We start from the raw sequence: 16,682 nt of genomic DNA, 5'->3' as shown, positions 1-16,682 counted from the left end.
CTTTTGATTAGAGTGTGTTGTGATTGTGTCTTTTATTTCTCTGTGAAATATATTTTCTCAAGGGAGAATGGTATATTATTCCCAACAAGTGGTATCAGAGCTTCGGTTCGGTGTGATTTATTCTTAGTATGCTCTGTGGTTGCAGCCTAATCTGACCTTCCACGTCAGAAAAGAATTTTGTCCTGTAGTTTGAGGTTGATCTTTGGTTACTGTTGTTGTTGCTGGAAGGCAGTGTGACACTATGAGAGTGCAGTTTGGAAAGGTTCTGGCTAAGGAAAGACTTGATATTTAAGTATGTCCATTGTGACCCACCTCTCTTTCCTGGGGACTCTTCCTAGTGCACGGTCTACAGTTGAGTTATACTATTTCAGTATACGGTTGCAACAATGTCAGGATATTCAAGTGCTGTGAAGCTTGAAATAGAGAAATTTGATAGAAGAATCAATTTTGGCTTGTGGCAAATACAAGTCAAGGATGTGTTGATACAATCAGGTTTGCACAAGGCGTTGAAGAAGAAGTATCCTCATGGTATTGTCGCACTGCCATGGATAAGGATAAGTTGTGGCAATCGGGTCCACAATTGCACACGAGCATTGGTTGGCGTTGAGATGCAAGGTGTGTGGCGGAGTTATGTCAATGGCTGAAGAACTTCCAGGAAAAGCCAATTTGGAAGTTGCACCATGAATTTTCAGCAAGGTTTCTATCTGTACCAAGGCGAAATGCTTGGAGTGGTCTAATTCCAAGTGAGTATACTTTCATGGTGGAGTATGATAGTTCTCTGAACTATGATTGTCGGTATAGACAATGGCAGCAAAAAATTGTCGGTGTTGACTATGGAAGCTGAAGATGTGTGACTATTTCAATCAAGTTGGAGATTGTTAGAATTTGGTTGAATTAGTCCCACATTGCTTAGGATAGCAAATGGAGTGGGTGGCCTAGGCTATAAATATGAGGCTAAGTTCTCCATATTTTTTACACCAGTCGGAAACACTTAAAGCTTGTATCTGACTTTTCTTTTTCTCTATACCTTTTGATTAGAGAGTGTTGTGAGGTGTAGTTAAATATTTGCTTTGAGAGTGTGGGTGTACTGGGGTGCCGGTGTTAGAGAGAAAGAAGTCTATGTGTTGTAACAATTTTCACATAGTGATATTCTCTGGCTGTCATTTGACAACGGCCGTGGTTTTTTCTCCAATAATTGGAGTTTCCACGTTAAATTCTTGTGTTGTGATTGTGTCTATTTTATTTCTCTGTGAAAGGTATTTTCTCAAGGAGGAATGATGTATTATTCCCAACAAAATGTATCACAAAACATGTTTAAACTAATTACTAGTTTCCCAAACACAAGATTAGCAAACAAAGAAAAACACAAAAAGCTAAAAAACAGATAACTAAGTGTGGTGTCTTATGATATGACCATCCTAAATAACTAAGTCTGCTTGGTGACCTGAAATTTGGTGTTGGAACAAATTTGAATAATCTTGAAGAAGTTCCTCCAAATTGCTACAGCCACTGTTTCTTTAGAGATTGCCTCATGATTGTTTGGTATAATGGTAGGCTAGTTCGAAAGAGCTTGAATTGATGCAGGCTGAATGGGTATATGGATGCTTAATGGTTGTGAATTCAGAGGAGTTGGTGGCCTAAAAGTCTTTTGCTTGGGCCTGAATTCGGTAGTTGACTGGACTGATGGTGCAAGTTCATTTTGAGATTGCTATGCAACAACATGCACAAGATTTGGTTAGGTCACAATAAAATAAGGTACACAATAATGCAGCAGGCCAAAAGGAATGGAGAAGAGAATTTATCATTGGAAGAGTAGATGGAGTGTTTTGGATTTCCTCATGTCCATCTTGTGGGGTATGTGGCCTCTTTGGTATATTTTTTTATTCTTCTTAGACTTAGCTTGTTTCATTTGTAAAAAAAAATATGCAAAAAAAGTGGGTAACTATTGAATTCCAATCACATGTGACAATATAAACAGCTAAGGAAACAATCAGAAAAAAAAAAAAACACAGCCAATGACATTTTACTTTTCTAACCTTAATTTCTTCTGAAGAAAGCTTCTGAGGCTTTGGGTTGGTGTGAGTCTGATCAAAGGATCCACCCTGCAACATTAAAAAAAGAGTCGGTCACCATTTTATTTATTTATCCTCACTACTCGTGGTCTCATACCCATGCGGAGGAGGCTTGTAGGCTTCATCTTCGGCACGCTTGTAGGAATGAGATGATGAAGATGATGATTTCAAATACTCCATCACCATCAACACATGCTCATCTTCGAAAACCCCATCCTCAATGACAAGATCATCTTCAATTACAATAGGAATATCCACTCCATGCTCGAAGTAAAGATGGAACTCATTTAGATTGTGACTCATAGTGAAATCACACATATTGTTGATCTTCTTGTCACCACGAAGCACATGCAGACCATCCTCAAACTCAATAGCAGTTGGGTCGTGCCAGTACATTTGTTTGTAGGCCAAGTACCCAATTCCTTGAACAATTCCTCCAAGTCCTTTTTATTAACGAAGTCAACATCCATAAGAGAAAATTTCTCTCCCTTCCAGCTTAAGTAATGTAGCTTTTCATTTGCAGCTGTTACAAGCTTTCCGCCATAATTAAATATAGGGATCACAAACACAAACATCTGCAACATTTTTTGTCATAATCATTAAGGTTTTACCGTAATGCATAACAACAACGGCGAATATCATGACTAAAAATACTATACGTATTTGATTACTTGGAATATTAACTATGTTTCTAAAAACTTAGCATTACCAAACCCTACTAAAAAACAATGTTTATTCGCTAACAACTTTATCGATCAACTCATACTCATCATAACAAACGGCAGGCAGTTCATTTCTCATAGACATGCATGAAAAACAAGTTCATTGTCATCTTACCTTTCATTAACATAATGAGAAAACTATAACATGGAACTTACCTTTTACTGCCGTGTCACGCAGTCGCCGTCTGAACCATCCACACCACCGTCGTAGACTCGTCACTGTTTTTTCAACACCAGCTTTGTCGAAATGTTTTGGAGGAAAACAATTGTGGATGATGAAATGTTAGGGCTTTTATATGAATGAACATCAAGAAGGAGTTTAATGTAAATGTATTATATATAAAGGGGAGTGTCAAGTAATGACAACGTTTCACTTGTAGGGAGGGGGTAATTTGTCTCTGAAATAATTCCAATTAACACGTGGCACTTGGAATAGACAACTCAGCATCCACCTGACACGTCATACTAGCAACTTGTTGGCAACCGGTTACATGAGTCGAACAGTCAGTTATATAAATGGACGGGGACCTGCTTGGGGTTTAATGATGATTAGGGGGCGATATGTCCCACGGGAAAATGGTCAAGGGGCGGAAAGGGTATTTACCCTAAAAAAATAGAAAGTTTAGGAACCAACTCTTAAACTAGCCAATTTTAAATAACTCTATTTAATATTTATTAATTTTAAATTATATTTCAAAATCAGAATCTGATTAATTGACATTAATTACGTTTTTAAATAATAAATATTTGGTAAATTAACCGCTCCCTAATTACAGTGTCGTCAACATTTCCTCTCATAGCGTCGGCCTTCTCCCTCGTACAGACCACCGCTTCGCTGTCGTTGCAGTGCGCCACCATTCTCTCCGCACAGACCATCGCATTGTTGCCTCTGTGGTGCGTTGTCGTTCTCGTTGCTGGTGCAGAACAAGAAACATCCAATCGTGAAAAAAGAAACATCCATTCTCAAATAAAAGGAATATCCAATTTCGTATGAAGTTGAAGTCATCTACTAAATTTTTGAACCCAAAACAGATATGAAACATCCCGTAAATCAAAAAAATGATATTTACTAATCTTTGGAGGACGGGATGTGACTCGATGACATAATGGAAGAAGAGGAGGAGGCAAGACACAATGGAGAAGGAGGAAGAGACACAACGTCATGGTAGAGACGGTTAAGACGCGACGTGATGGAAAAGACAGACGGCGCGATGCAACGACGCAGTAGCGATGGAATGAAAGGCTGTATAGCGCAACAAAAAAGGCATACGACTCGGCATGACTTCTCGATCGTGATGGACGGCGTCTTCGCAGCGAAAGCAACACAGTGCGATGGAATATTAAACCATAATATAAAAATACTCATCTCTCAACTGTATGATAAATGTTATTTGGTTTATAATATATTATGAAATTTTATTATAATTACATTACAAATCTATTTTTATTATAATTATGAATTTGGTTTAATTATATTATCATGAAATTTAATTCAACATGTAAAATTTATTTGATTATAAAATGTAAATTTAGTTTGTATTTTGTGGATATTATAAGGCCACTTTACATCTTTATACAAAATAATTAATTATCTGATGTTTATGTAGTATTATTGCTCAGAATTTTATTAACAAATATGGTAATAAGAACTTTAAAATAATCATTTTTTAGATATTTCAAAAGAAATTCACCCCATTGTTGAAAATTTAAAAAGAATTACTCGCTTGAATTCTTGACGAACAAAACCCAATACGTAATTAAAAAAAAAAATCATTGGAAACGATACTTTGTTTTTTATATTTTCAATACGTAAATACATAACAAAGTTTCAAAGTTTTCTATTATTCTTAATTCCTTAATAAGTTCTCTAGAATAATAAAATTAATTAAATCCTCAAGGAAAGATACCAATACTCTATTTCTTAAAGAGCGGTGATATATCTTCTTAAAATTTATAATATTAAGTTTTCTTTGCAGCTTCTGATTTGAAACCCCATGTATAAGCTTAATTGTTAAGGTAGCTTGTGATAATTAAATACTCTCATTGGCATATAATTAATTAATATTTATGACGTGTATGAAACTATGAATGGATATATTTTTATTAATAAGGTAATTTTTTTAAGAACACGTTTCCCAAATCAGGATTATATATGACAAAATCAAATTATTGTATAATATATAGGTGTATGTGTAAAAGATGTGATGGTGTCGATTATATAAGAAAATGATATTAATTAAAAAATAGTAACAATAAAATGATAAAACCAATACTTATGTGAAGCAATGTCAATAAAGTCCATATCCATATATTAAATTATATAGACAATGTAATAAATTCAAAATTAAAATGATGATCAAATGAATTCAATTATAATCAAACTCTATAACCATATATAATAAAAAAAGTATATATTGTATAAAATTCAATAAATCAATAAAACCAAGGTTCTATTGTGCCCTTCAAACCCAATGTCTAGATAGTATTATAATAAAGAAATGAAAATCAAACGAATGATTTCAAATTTAAATAAAAGATATAGAAAACAATCTATTAAACTATAAACTTAATTAATAAAAAAAATACATTTTAATATCCAACAAAATTATTATCAATCTCATTATATATTCACTCTTTATATCAAATACTATTTTAATATTAATATTTTTTAACAATTAATATATATTCTCTTTATTTTTAATTAAAAAAATAATCTACACATACAATTATTCAATCACAACCAAATTTTTATACGAGTATAAAAAATAGGGCAATTTACCAATTTAAAACAATTGGTTGAAACCTTTACCAGATTACAACATTTGGAAATTGGATATCATTTTGTCTTGAATCATTTTATATAGAAACCGTGGGAGGCAAGCACGGATTCCAAATCTACATAAACCGTGGCAGGTAGCCAGGTTTTATGAGCAAATCATGTTGTATGTAAACCGTGGTAGGCAGCCACGGTTTACGTGAAGAGAATGAAAAGCATAAACCGTGGTAGGCAGCCACGGTTTATGAGTAAATGGTTTCGAACATAAAACCCTAGAGGCAGCCACGGTTTATGAGTGTGCAGTATAAATAGCAAAGCCGTGGCTGGTGAGGGCGGATCATTTGTGATATTTGATAGTAAAGGAGAAGGTTGGTGGGTGAGAGAGGGAAAAAAAAAATTTTTTTGTTAAGTTGATTGTTTGAGAAGTTGAACCGGTTTAGTGGAGAACCAATGGAAGAAGAAGACCGGCTGTACCGGTTAAACCGCGTTGCGCATGTGGCTGGATTTATCGACCAAGAGGTTGGTTAAACCGTCTTTTTATTATTATTTTTTGTTTAATGTTGTTATTATTAATGGTAACTGTTAAATTGATATTTTAACAGTTATAATAGAATTTTTTGCTGTTATCATGATAGTGAGTTTTTTATATTTATTAAATTTGTAATTTTTATTATTGGTAGAATTAATTTTTTAGGTTTAGGTGTTAGTAATATTGTTAGTGTTATTTTTTCAGTTCTTGTTATGCTTAGGGTTTTTTATTGATATTACTGTAAGTTGTTGCTATTGTTGTCTGTTGAGAGTTCGCTATCTATCTTTTTACAGCCTGCTAGGGTTATTAGTGGTGTGAGAAGACAACAGAATATGCCTTTACACGAGCGTATCATACCGTATCTAGAGACGGCGGGCTTATATCATTTGGCTAGGCTGAACAGTCAGTGGTTCTGGGTTGATGAGCCTCTACTTAGCGCATTCATTGAGAGGTGGCGTCCTGAGTCCCACACATTTCACATGCCCTTTGGGGAGTGTACGGTGACCTTGGAGGACGTGGCCTATCAGCTGGGTTTACCGATTGATGGTGAGCCTGTGAGTGGCTGTCTTAGCGAGTTTGAGAATTTCATGGAAAATGGAAGACCGGCATGGGTGTGGTTCCGCGAGCTGTTTGGGGAGTTACCTCCGCAGAATAAAGTGAAGCAGATGACAGTGTGCTACACTTGGTTCCATGAGCGGTTTCGGGTTTTGCCAGCAGATGCTACTGACGACATCGTGCGTATATATGCGAGGGCCTATATTATGATGCTGTTGTCATCTCAGCTGTTTGCGGACAAGAACGCCAACCGTGTCCACCTTCGCTGGTTGCCTTATGTGGCATCGTTGGATGACTTGGGTAGATATAGCTGGGGCTCGGCCGCGCTGGCGTGGTTGTACAGATGTCTTTGTCGTGGAACAAACAGAAACGTTGTCAACTTGGCTGGGCCACTACAGCTTCTACAGTCTTGGATCTTCTGGAGATTTCCTTGTCTGAGGCCTAGTGATTTCAACAGATTCGGCTTTCCACTTGCATCCAGGTAAAGAAATATGATTTTAGACTTAGAAATTGTTCATTTACATCTCCCATTACATTTTATGACATTCTTTAAATTGAACTGAACTTGTAGGTGGGCTGGGTATCTACCGAGGAACGATGCAGTAGATCAAAGAGTCGTGGCTGCACGCCTTTGTTTGGATAGATTGCGTGTGCATGATGTGAGTAATTTACTTATAGTTGATACAGTTATGTTTTCCTCATTATAAAATTTGTTTTACGTAACGTTTCATTATGTGATGTAGATCGTGTGGGAGCCCTATTCCTCTCCGGATGTCTTAGCTGTTGTTCATCCGGAGATACTACTTGACCAGCACCGCAGGCTATGGACGGCAGTTACCAGTCTCATTTATTTTGCTGCGATTGAGTGGCACCAGGTGGATAGGGTTATGCCTTAGTTCGGCGGGGTTCAGCATCTCCCTCGTTTGGCTCTTAACATAGATTGGCTTCATGCGAAGGACGGCAGGGGTGGAGATAGGTGGTTCCCCTTCTATTATAGGGAGTGGCATGAGCACTGGCAGGATCGACATGCGACAGTTTTACCGGTTGACCGAGTCGCTGATCCCGGCCCATCAGCTGAGTACCTGGACTGGTGGTGTCGTGTGGCCCATAGATTTTTATCCCCGGAGGTCGCTTTTCAGGATCCCAGGCCTATTGTGTTGACTGAGGAGGCTCATCACAGAGGGTCATCACAGGCACCTCCGATGGTGCAGGTTGTCGACAGACCGGACAACCGCCGCGTGGACCGGCGTAGGCGTATCGGCACACGTACTACGGATCGAGAGTGGCGTTGGCTGGCCGACCACTTAGAGGAGGAGCAGGTTGTTGGTGATCATGGAGGTGATGTTGATCATCGTGTTCCTCGACGTAGGGCCAGAAGACATGGTCAGCGGGATGGTGGTGGGCGGGCCCGTGGTAGAGGACCATCCGGAGACTATCAGAGTGGTCAGCATGCTGTTGGTGAGGACATTGGTGGTGTGGCCACAGGGATGGATCAGGGTACGTTTGAGGTGGGGGGTTCTTCTCAGATGTTCCAGAGTGGTGACACGCAGGCGTTCGCCGACTTTACTACCGCTGCCGTCGGTATGGACATTGATGATCCTGTGAGTCAGTCAGAGTTCTTCAGAGATATCGCAGACATCTTGGGGGAGGATGATGGCACTCATTATAGGCCACAGATGGATGAGGTACCTTCACAGTTTGCCGAGCACCAGCCACATGTTCAGGATGTACAGCCAGCTTTGCCGGTTGACCTGAACGAGCCAGCAGCTTCACCATCGGACCCATGGTTCGCGTTAGGAGGTACCCCTGCTTCGGCTTTCAGCGTAGTTCCTCCTCAGGCACCGGTGCCACAGGTGGATCAGAGACCGAGGAGGGTTCGTCGTGCTCCTTTATGTGGCACTGGAGGTCACCTTATTGGTCAGTTGGACGATGATGACAGTGACACGATTGAGGAGTCTGATTAGTTAGCTATGTATTTTCCATTTTTATATGTACTTTCTTTCATTATGGTGTTGGATTAATGTTTAAACATTTATTCTATTTTACGGTGTTGTATCTGTTTGCGATGTATCTGACTATTAAGTATGATTAATGATGTAGTCGTTTCGAGTTTGTTTGTGTAAACAATACAATGACATTAACACTAAATTAAGCTGTCTTAATTTTACTGTCTTAATTTTTCTACTAAACAAACAAATATTCTTTCATGATGATACAGAAACATATGAATAACACCAATGATAGTTATAAGACAGAAACTTAACTTACATGAATAACCCAACAACAAGCTAAATAATACATCCTAATTATCCCCGCCAGCAATATTTCTTCGCTGGGCACAGTTCCTCCTCGTATGACCAGGTTGTCGACAGAGGCCACAGCGCTTGGGCTGGTTCTCAGCAGATCGATCCATGGCACCGCGGATCCTAGTTGCCTTCGGCCGACCTTCCCTGGCTCGCCTCATGTTAGGATCAGGAATGATAGTAGGCCCGGCATATGGTGGCCATAGGCCTTCTGGTATGGGCGGAACAAACCCGTGACTGTAAACTTTGAACACCTCACTCATACGATACACCTCATGCACATATGCTGCCCAATTAAGCCGGGAGTGGGCGCAACAAGCAATCGCGTGACAGCATGGATAATGGAGTGCCTGAAAGTACCCACAATCACATGTGTGATCCTTCAGCGAGACTCTATAGCTACCCAACGAGAAGTTTCCAGTCGGTGTCGTCTCAGCAACCGTGTACTTCGACTGGTGCCTGTCGTACAAGGTGACGGTGAAGCACCTTGACTCTCTTATATTCCTTTCAATACCCTTGACCAATGCCTGACAAAATTCTTGTCCAGATCCAAGTTGCGCCTCTGCTGTTTGTCCCCGGAGAACGAATAGCTCAGCAAGCCTTCCGTATGTGGACTTTACCAACGACGTCACCGGGAGGTTGCGAGTTCCCTTCAAGACAGAGTTCACACATTCACTGATGTTTGTTGTCATGTGCCCGAACCGTCTACCGCTATCCTGGTGTTGCGTCCACTTCTCATACTCCATCCGGTTCGCCCAATCACACATGGCCGGATTCTCTGTACGCATGATGTCGAACCAGTAATAGAACTCCGCCTCAGTTTTTGCGTACGCAGCATTAACCAGCATTCTTCTCGCATCTTTACCTTTAAAAGAAAGGCTGAAATTTGCTGCCACATGACGGATACAGTACACCCGATAAGCACGTGGGGGCAGCCAACCATTCACGGGATCCTCTAGTGCAGACTTGATACCGTTATGCCTATCTGAGATAACAAGGATACCCTCCTGTGGAGTCACATGCCTTCTCAAGTTGGACAAGAAAAAAGCCCATGACTCGGCATTTTCTCCCTCCACAAGGGCGAATGCTATCGGGAGGATGTTTGAGTTCCCATCCTGTGCAATCGCCAACAGTAAGGTGCCTCCATATTTGCCGTACAAGTGGGTACCATCAATACTCACAAGCGGCTTGCAATGTTGGAAGGCCTCAACGCAAGGTGGAAATGTCCAGAACAGACGGTGAAAGTACACTGTTGACTCATCAATCTGGTCCCCAACTCTAACGGGAGACGTCTGCAACACAGTAACTGTCCCGGGCATCGTCAACTCCACTCCTAGCATCCAACGTGGCAATTCGGCATAAGACTCTTCCCAATCTCCATATATTTGTGCAACTGCCTTCTGTTTTGCTTTCCATACCTTCCGGTAACTGGGCTTGAAGCCGTAATCAGCTTCAGTCGCTTGTTGCAACACCTTGATCAGTACTGCAGCATCCGCACTAACCAACGGAAAAATCCTCGCACAGATAACGTGGTAATCAAGCTGACGGTGATCACTGGAAATAGATGTAGCTAAGCAAGTGTGGGGACCGTTGTACCTCCTAACCTCCCAAGTGCCCTTCCGTGCACGGAGCGAAATCCGAATCAGCCAACTACAACTTTTGCCGAAATCCTTGCACTTTCCATGATACTTCAAATGGTCCGATTCCAACACTCGGTACTCAACACCTCGATGGATGCTATAGTCCTTCACACTAAGAACAGCTTCATCTTTGCTCTGGAAGGATTGCCCAATCTGAAATTCGGTTGACGACCCACCTACTGTAGCAATTCCGGCCGGATGTTCACCCAGAGCCTCCAAGTTTAACGTCGAGAAGTGTGGAGGGTAATGCTGTGTGCCGGAACTTGAAGGACCTTGTTGTGCTTGTGGATTAGCACCGGTGTCATCGTCGCTGTCCCCAAATATATTTACAGGCTCCTGGTCAGAGTCATCGTCCCGCATTGCATTCTCTACTCGATCAGGTTCCCCGAATTCTTGATGTTCATCATCTGTGGCACGACCTGATTCCCCCCAGAAATGCCTGTTGCAGGACCCCTTCATTAGGGGAACGTGCAGTAGGAACTGCAACCACTGGTACCAGATCAGCCGCAAAGGAAGGAGAGGCAACATGCGGAAGAGAAAACCGGTTCGCTGGCGCCGAGCAAGACGCACCGCCTGCGGCAGTCGAGCTATGAACAGGAGCCGATGCCCCAGAACTATCCAGAGTTACCTCCAACTTCGCATACAACTCGTGTATTCTGACCTCAGGAAAACTCCTTACGCAATGAAATAGAACCCTAATATCTTCGTCAGCCGCTAACACGAATGTATCATACATCACACCGCTGGAAACTACAGCGATGGGAATCTTGTAGAAGATCTTCTTCACAACCTTGCTCCCAAAAACCCCAAGCTTCTGCAAGATGGTGCTCTTCAAATCTGACAAACTGTTTGACGAACTAACAAATACACTCAACGGTTCTCTATCAGTGAACTTCACACCATATTTTTTGCTTTTTTTTTTTATTTTTCCAGAGCAATGCACTAAGACAAGAACACACTTTTCCTCACTTGACATTGTGATAATGATCTCCTCAGCAACTACATTCTCACTCGAATATATATAGATTTTCATTATACATAAACCGTGCTAGGTTACAGGGTTTTATGCACATTGAATGGCCTTCATAAACCGTGGTTGCCAGCCACGTTTTATGCTTTTTCTTCTTCATAAACCGTGGCTACCTCCAGCGGTTTCTGGGTTTCACCAATAAAGAGTAAACCGTGGCTGCCTACCACGGTTTACGTTGTGCATCTCCAACATATAAAACCTCCCTGCCAGCCACGGTTTATGTGTATCTATAAACCGTGGTTGGCTCCCACGGTTTCTATATAAAGTTAAACAAGACAAATTGGTATGCAATTTTCAAATGTTGTAATCTGGTAAAGGATTCAACCAATCATTTTAAATTGGTAAATTGCCCTAAAAAATATTCTTTCTATGTATATTATCTAACCATCTTCCATTGATACACATGTATACATACATTTTTTTTACAGTACTTTTCAGTTTGGTAATCTAAAAATTAATGCATTGCACATCAGAACTTTATTTGAGAATTTATTATTAGTCAATAAATTGCTGTATACATGCACTAAGTAGAATTCGAACTTCTAATACTTTCTTAAACAGATTAATAAACTAACTACTAAACCAACCTAACTTAATTCACAAATACACATTCTTTGCATCTAACTCTAATTTCTATAAAGTGTCAACCTTGTTCCATTGGCATATATATGGAGGACAAGTTCAGTAGCCCTTTTCAAAGGATCCATTGCATCCTTCCATGTCTTGGATTTTGTCAATAGAAAATTTCCATTTTCATGTCTTAGCTACAATTCCTTGACCATATATAATTATTATATATGTCCATCCTATTTAATCTAAAAAACCCACAATGATCTTCACGTTCTATGTTCTTGCCTTATCTTCCTCAAATTAGTAATCATAATCTCTTTGTTGCTGCTCTCAATTATGCAGCTTTGCTTGCAACCAATTTTGAAAGATGTCAACGTCATATAATCTTCTTTGTTCTATTATTAGAATTATTTGTATCATTAAGTGGTATTTAACGGTTTACTTAGAATTATTGTTTGGCTAATCAACTACTTTTGTTGATTTCTTAACCTAACTTGAAAGAACTAATAAGTTAAGTCTTAACATTTTTCCTAAAAGTTTCTATTATTTTTATTCAATCATATTAGTATAAAATATATATTAAAATAAATTAAATAATATATGTATTTATGTATTTAATTTTTAGTATTTACTCTATTTTTGAAATTGATCTTATCTTATTACATTAACTAAAATCCATTTTAGAATTTGAATCAAGTTTTTTTTTTAAATCGTAATGTTTCTTTATACTATTATACCAACACTTTTTTTTTAAAGCCTCCAATGAAATTGAATCTAGTTGATCTATAACACTATTAAAATGCAATTAGAATCCTAAATTAATATTTCAATGAATTAAAAAAATAAAAATATAATTATTTTAAAAAAAAAGAGTGTTAATATATGTTTAAAAAATTTAAACATATAAATTTAATTAAATAACCATATTAAACTATTTACACAGTTAGTTAATCAAAATTTCTTGTCCTGTATTTGTTTTTTTGTCGTTTTGTGAGAAAGTTGGCAGTTTTTGGAGGCAACGAATAAAACAGAAAAAACAAACAAAAAACGAAAAATTACATCTTTGTCCAATCTCTTCTTCCTCTTTCTTCGTCCTCTTGGATCAAAATTCTCCTCAAATTCTTCGCAACCCTAACCCTAACCCCCGATTCAACCCCGCAAATTCCAGCTCCCTCCGATCCATGAAGAAAATCCAACACCGATTGGACTCAATCCACCGCAATTCTCACCAAAAATTCCCAAAATTTTATTTCCATAAACCCTAATTCTTACTTTTTTTCCTTCAATCCAAATCGCAATTTCGGTCATGGATATACCACTCCCCCCGCCGCCGTCTTCCTCCGGCGGCGAAGATGGCGGCGGCGGAGACCCGTATGCCAACTGGTACGGCAACATCGACTATCTCCTCAACATCTCTGCCATCGGCGCCGCCTCCTGCGTCCTCATATTCCTTCTCGTGAAGCTTCGCAGCGACCACCGCCGCATGCCGGGACCCGCCGCACTCGCCGCCAAGCTCCTCGCCGTCTGGCACGCCACCGGCCGTGAGATCGCCCGCCACTGCGGTGCCGACGCCGCTCAATTTCTCCTAATCGAGGGAGGAAGCGCCGCCGTTCTTCTCTCCATCGCCGCCCCCGCACTCCTCTTCCTCCTCCCTCTCAACCTCTATGCTGGCGACTCCATCCTTGACGACCAGTTCTCCAAAACTACCATCAATCACATCACCAAAGGCTCGCCTCTTCTCTGGATCCACTTCGTCTTTACCGTAATCGTCGTTGTTTTGGTCCATTTCGGAATCTCCGCTATCCAGGAACGGTTGAGGATCACTAGGTTTAGAGACAATTTTGGTAATTTGAGTGATCCTTCCTCGAATTCCACTGCTATATTCACCATCATGGTGCAGGGATTGCCAAAGATTATAGGTGCAGATAGGGCTGTGCTGCATGAATATTTTCAGTATAGGTATCCAGGGAAGGTTTATAAGGTCATTGTTCCAATGGATTTATGTGCATTGGATGATTTGGCTAATGAATTGTTGCGTGTTAGGGATGAAATTTCGTGGCTGGTTGCAAGGATGGATTCGCGGCTGTTGCCGGATGATGATTATGATGGTGGTGAAGGTGGTTTAGGTGGTGGAGTGGAGCAGGGTGGTTGGAAGGGAATTAGGCATTGTTTGATTTGTTGTTGGAAATGGTGGAAGGGTTTTTGTGCTGATGTGATGGCAAAATTCGGTTACACGGATGATGAGCGGTTGAGGAAGTTACAGGAGGTTAGGGCTGAGCTGGAGAATGAGCTGGCTGATTATAAAGAGGGCCATGCGCCGGGCGCTGGAGTTGCGTTTGTGATGTTTAGGGATGTGTATACTGCTAATAAGGCTGTTCAGGATTTCCAGAATGAGAAGAGGAGGAGGATAGGGAAGTTCTTTTCGCTGTTGGAGCTGAGGTTGAGGAGGAATCAGTGGAAGGTTGAACGCGCCCCCTTGGCGACTGATATTTACTGGAAGAACATGGGGACACCAAGGCTCTCGCTGAAGTTGCGTCGGGTGTTTGTGAATACATGCCTGATGCTTGTGTTGTTGTTCTTTAGTTCACCACTCGCTGTGATCAGTGCTCTTAAGAGTGCTGGGAGGATCATCAATGCCGAAGCCATGGATAATGCACAAAATTGGGTTGCTTGGGTGCAAAGCTCTAGCTGGCTTGCAAGCCTTGTTTTCCAATTTCTGCCGAATGTTATCATATTTGTTAGTATGTACATTGTGATACCTTCGGTGCTTTCCTATCTATCGAAATTTGAACGCCATTTGACAGTGTCTGGGGAGCAAAAGGCAGCGCTATTGAAGATGGTTTGCTTCTTCCTTGTGAACCTCATTATCTTGAGGGGTTTGGTAGAATCATCATTAGAGAGCGCAATCCTGAAGATGGGGCGGTGTTATTTAGATGGAGAAGATTGCAAGAGGATTGAGCATTACTTGAGTGCATCATTCCTGTCGAAGTCATGCCTCTCCTCGCTTGCATTCTTGATCACTAGCACTTTCTTAGGTATATCTTATGATCTCTTGGCTCCAATTCCTTGGATCAAAAGAAACCTTCAGAAGTTTAGGAAGAATGACATGCTTCAGTTAGTTCCCGAACAAAGTGAAGAATACCAGCTAGAAAACCAGGACACCAATGGTCTTCAGAGACCATTGATGCAAAATGAAAGTGCTTATGACAATTCCAGTATGGATAACCCAGAGGGACAGGATCTTTCCGTGTATCCAATCACCGGAAGCTCACCTGCACCGAAACAAACCTTTGATTTTGCACAGTATTATGCCTTCAATTTGACAATATTTGCACTGACTTTAGTGTATTGTCCATTTGCTCCACTTGTGGTCCCTGTTGGTGTCGTCTATTTCGGGTACAGATATGTAGTTGACAAGTACAACTTTCTGTTTGTGTATCGTGTTCGTGGCTTCCCTGCAGGAAACGACGGGAGGTTAATCGATACTGTGATATTCATCATGCGTATCTGCGTCGATCTGTTCTTGATGGCTATGCTGCTGTTTTTCTCGGTCCAAGGTGACTCCACAAAGCTGCAAGCCATATTCACTCTTGCATTGTTGGTCATGTATAAATTGTTGCCTTCTAGTAGTGATAGCCTTCAATCAACTCTTTTGGAAGGTGTTCAAACAATTGAAAATGTTGTTGATGGACCAATTGATTACGAGATCTATTCACAACCCAGGTTTGATTGGGATAACTCTCAAGGGTGATTGATTCTTTGACATGAATGCTATTACTCAGAAGGTGTAATCTGTCTTCCCAAACAGAGGTTGTACCTCAAACTTAGTGATTAGGGGAATTCGGATAGAGATAGGGATAGGTATTGTGATGATGGAGGGTTCAAGCTTATGCAGGGAAGAAAATGGAAGAGGGTTCTTTTATTGAATGTTGTGCATATTTTGTTCTACACGAGATTTTATGGCATTTTATTCTTGTCTTCCATTTCTTACCTAATAAGCTCGGTGATCATGTTAATATTGAATTGAATATTTGTACCATACGATAGATGTTTCTACGAAGTTCCTAGCATTATGAATTTGAGGGAATTTGTTCTTCTATTGTAACAGTTGTAATATATATCTAACACAGTTTTGCGAATAGATTCACTCAATTTATCTTTTCAATTAAGAAAATTAAGCTTGATTTGATTAGTTGATACCATATTACCATGCATTATATCAATTATCTTGTTTGGATATCACTTAAAAGTTGTATAGTGAGAATTTTGTAGCTAAATTCTCTTCGAAATTTCAGTAAAAAAATGATGGGTTTTGTTTTGCTTGAAAAAGATGCAAAGAAAAATGAATAAACGATTTCATTGTCAAAATGGCATTTCCTTCATTATTAACCTACCAAACCTATACTAAAAATTATAACTGCCATTTGTTTACATTAATTTCCTCTTTCCAAGTGAAACATGTTCCTAAAAGATTTTTAGTTATCT

The 16,682-nt window shown here is 40.0% G+C and overlaps 2 protein-coding genes across 2 annotated transcripts; one reads left to right on the top strand and one right to left on the bottom strand.

Moving 5' to 3' along the window:
* Positions 1–8,956: 8,956 nt before the first annotated feature.
* LOC130975401 (uncharacterized) lies at positions 8,957–10,957 on the bottom strand. Its single transcript, XM_057900205.1, has one exon. It carries the CDS (start codon positions 10,955–10,957, stop codon positions 8,957–8,959), a length of 2,001 nt encoding a protein of 666 aa, XP_057756188.1.
* A 2,314-nt stretch (positions 10,958–13,271) lies between these two features.
* Positions 13,272–16,331, top strand: LOC130968899 (CSC1-like protein At4g35870). The gene has a single exon (XM_057894392.1). The coding sequence runs from the start codon at positions 13,504–13,506 to the stop codon at positions 15,946–15,948; it is 2,445 nt and encodes an 814-aa protein (XP_057750375.1). The 5' UTR covers positions 13,272–13,503; the 3' UTR covers positions 15,949–16,331.
* The last annotated feature ends 351 nt before the right edge of the window (positions 16,332–16,682 follow it).

This window comes from Arachis stenosperma, chromosome 1, assembly GCF_014773155.1.
Source record: "Arachis stenosperma cultivar V10309 chromosome 1, arast.V10309.gnm1.PFL2, whole genome shotgun sequence".
Classification (NCBI taxonomy): domain Eukaryota; kingdom Viridiplantae; phylum Streptophyta; class Magnoliopsida; order Fabales; family Fabaceae; genus Arachis; species Arachis stenosperma.
Note: the sequence above shows the minus strand (reverse complement) of the source record. Positions and strands in the feature narration are given on the sequence as shown.

Excerpts from the sequence above, each read along its gene's own strand:
- LOC130975401 (XM_057900205.1), bottom strand. The coding sequence starts at position 10,957 with ATGCGGGACGATGACTCTGACCAGGAGCCTGTAAATATATTTGGGGAC.
- LOC130968899 (XM_057894392.1), top strand. The coding sequence starts at position 13,504 with ATGGATATACCACTCCCCCCGCCGCCGTCTTCCTCCGGCGGCGAAGAT.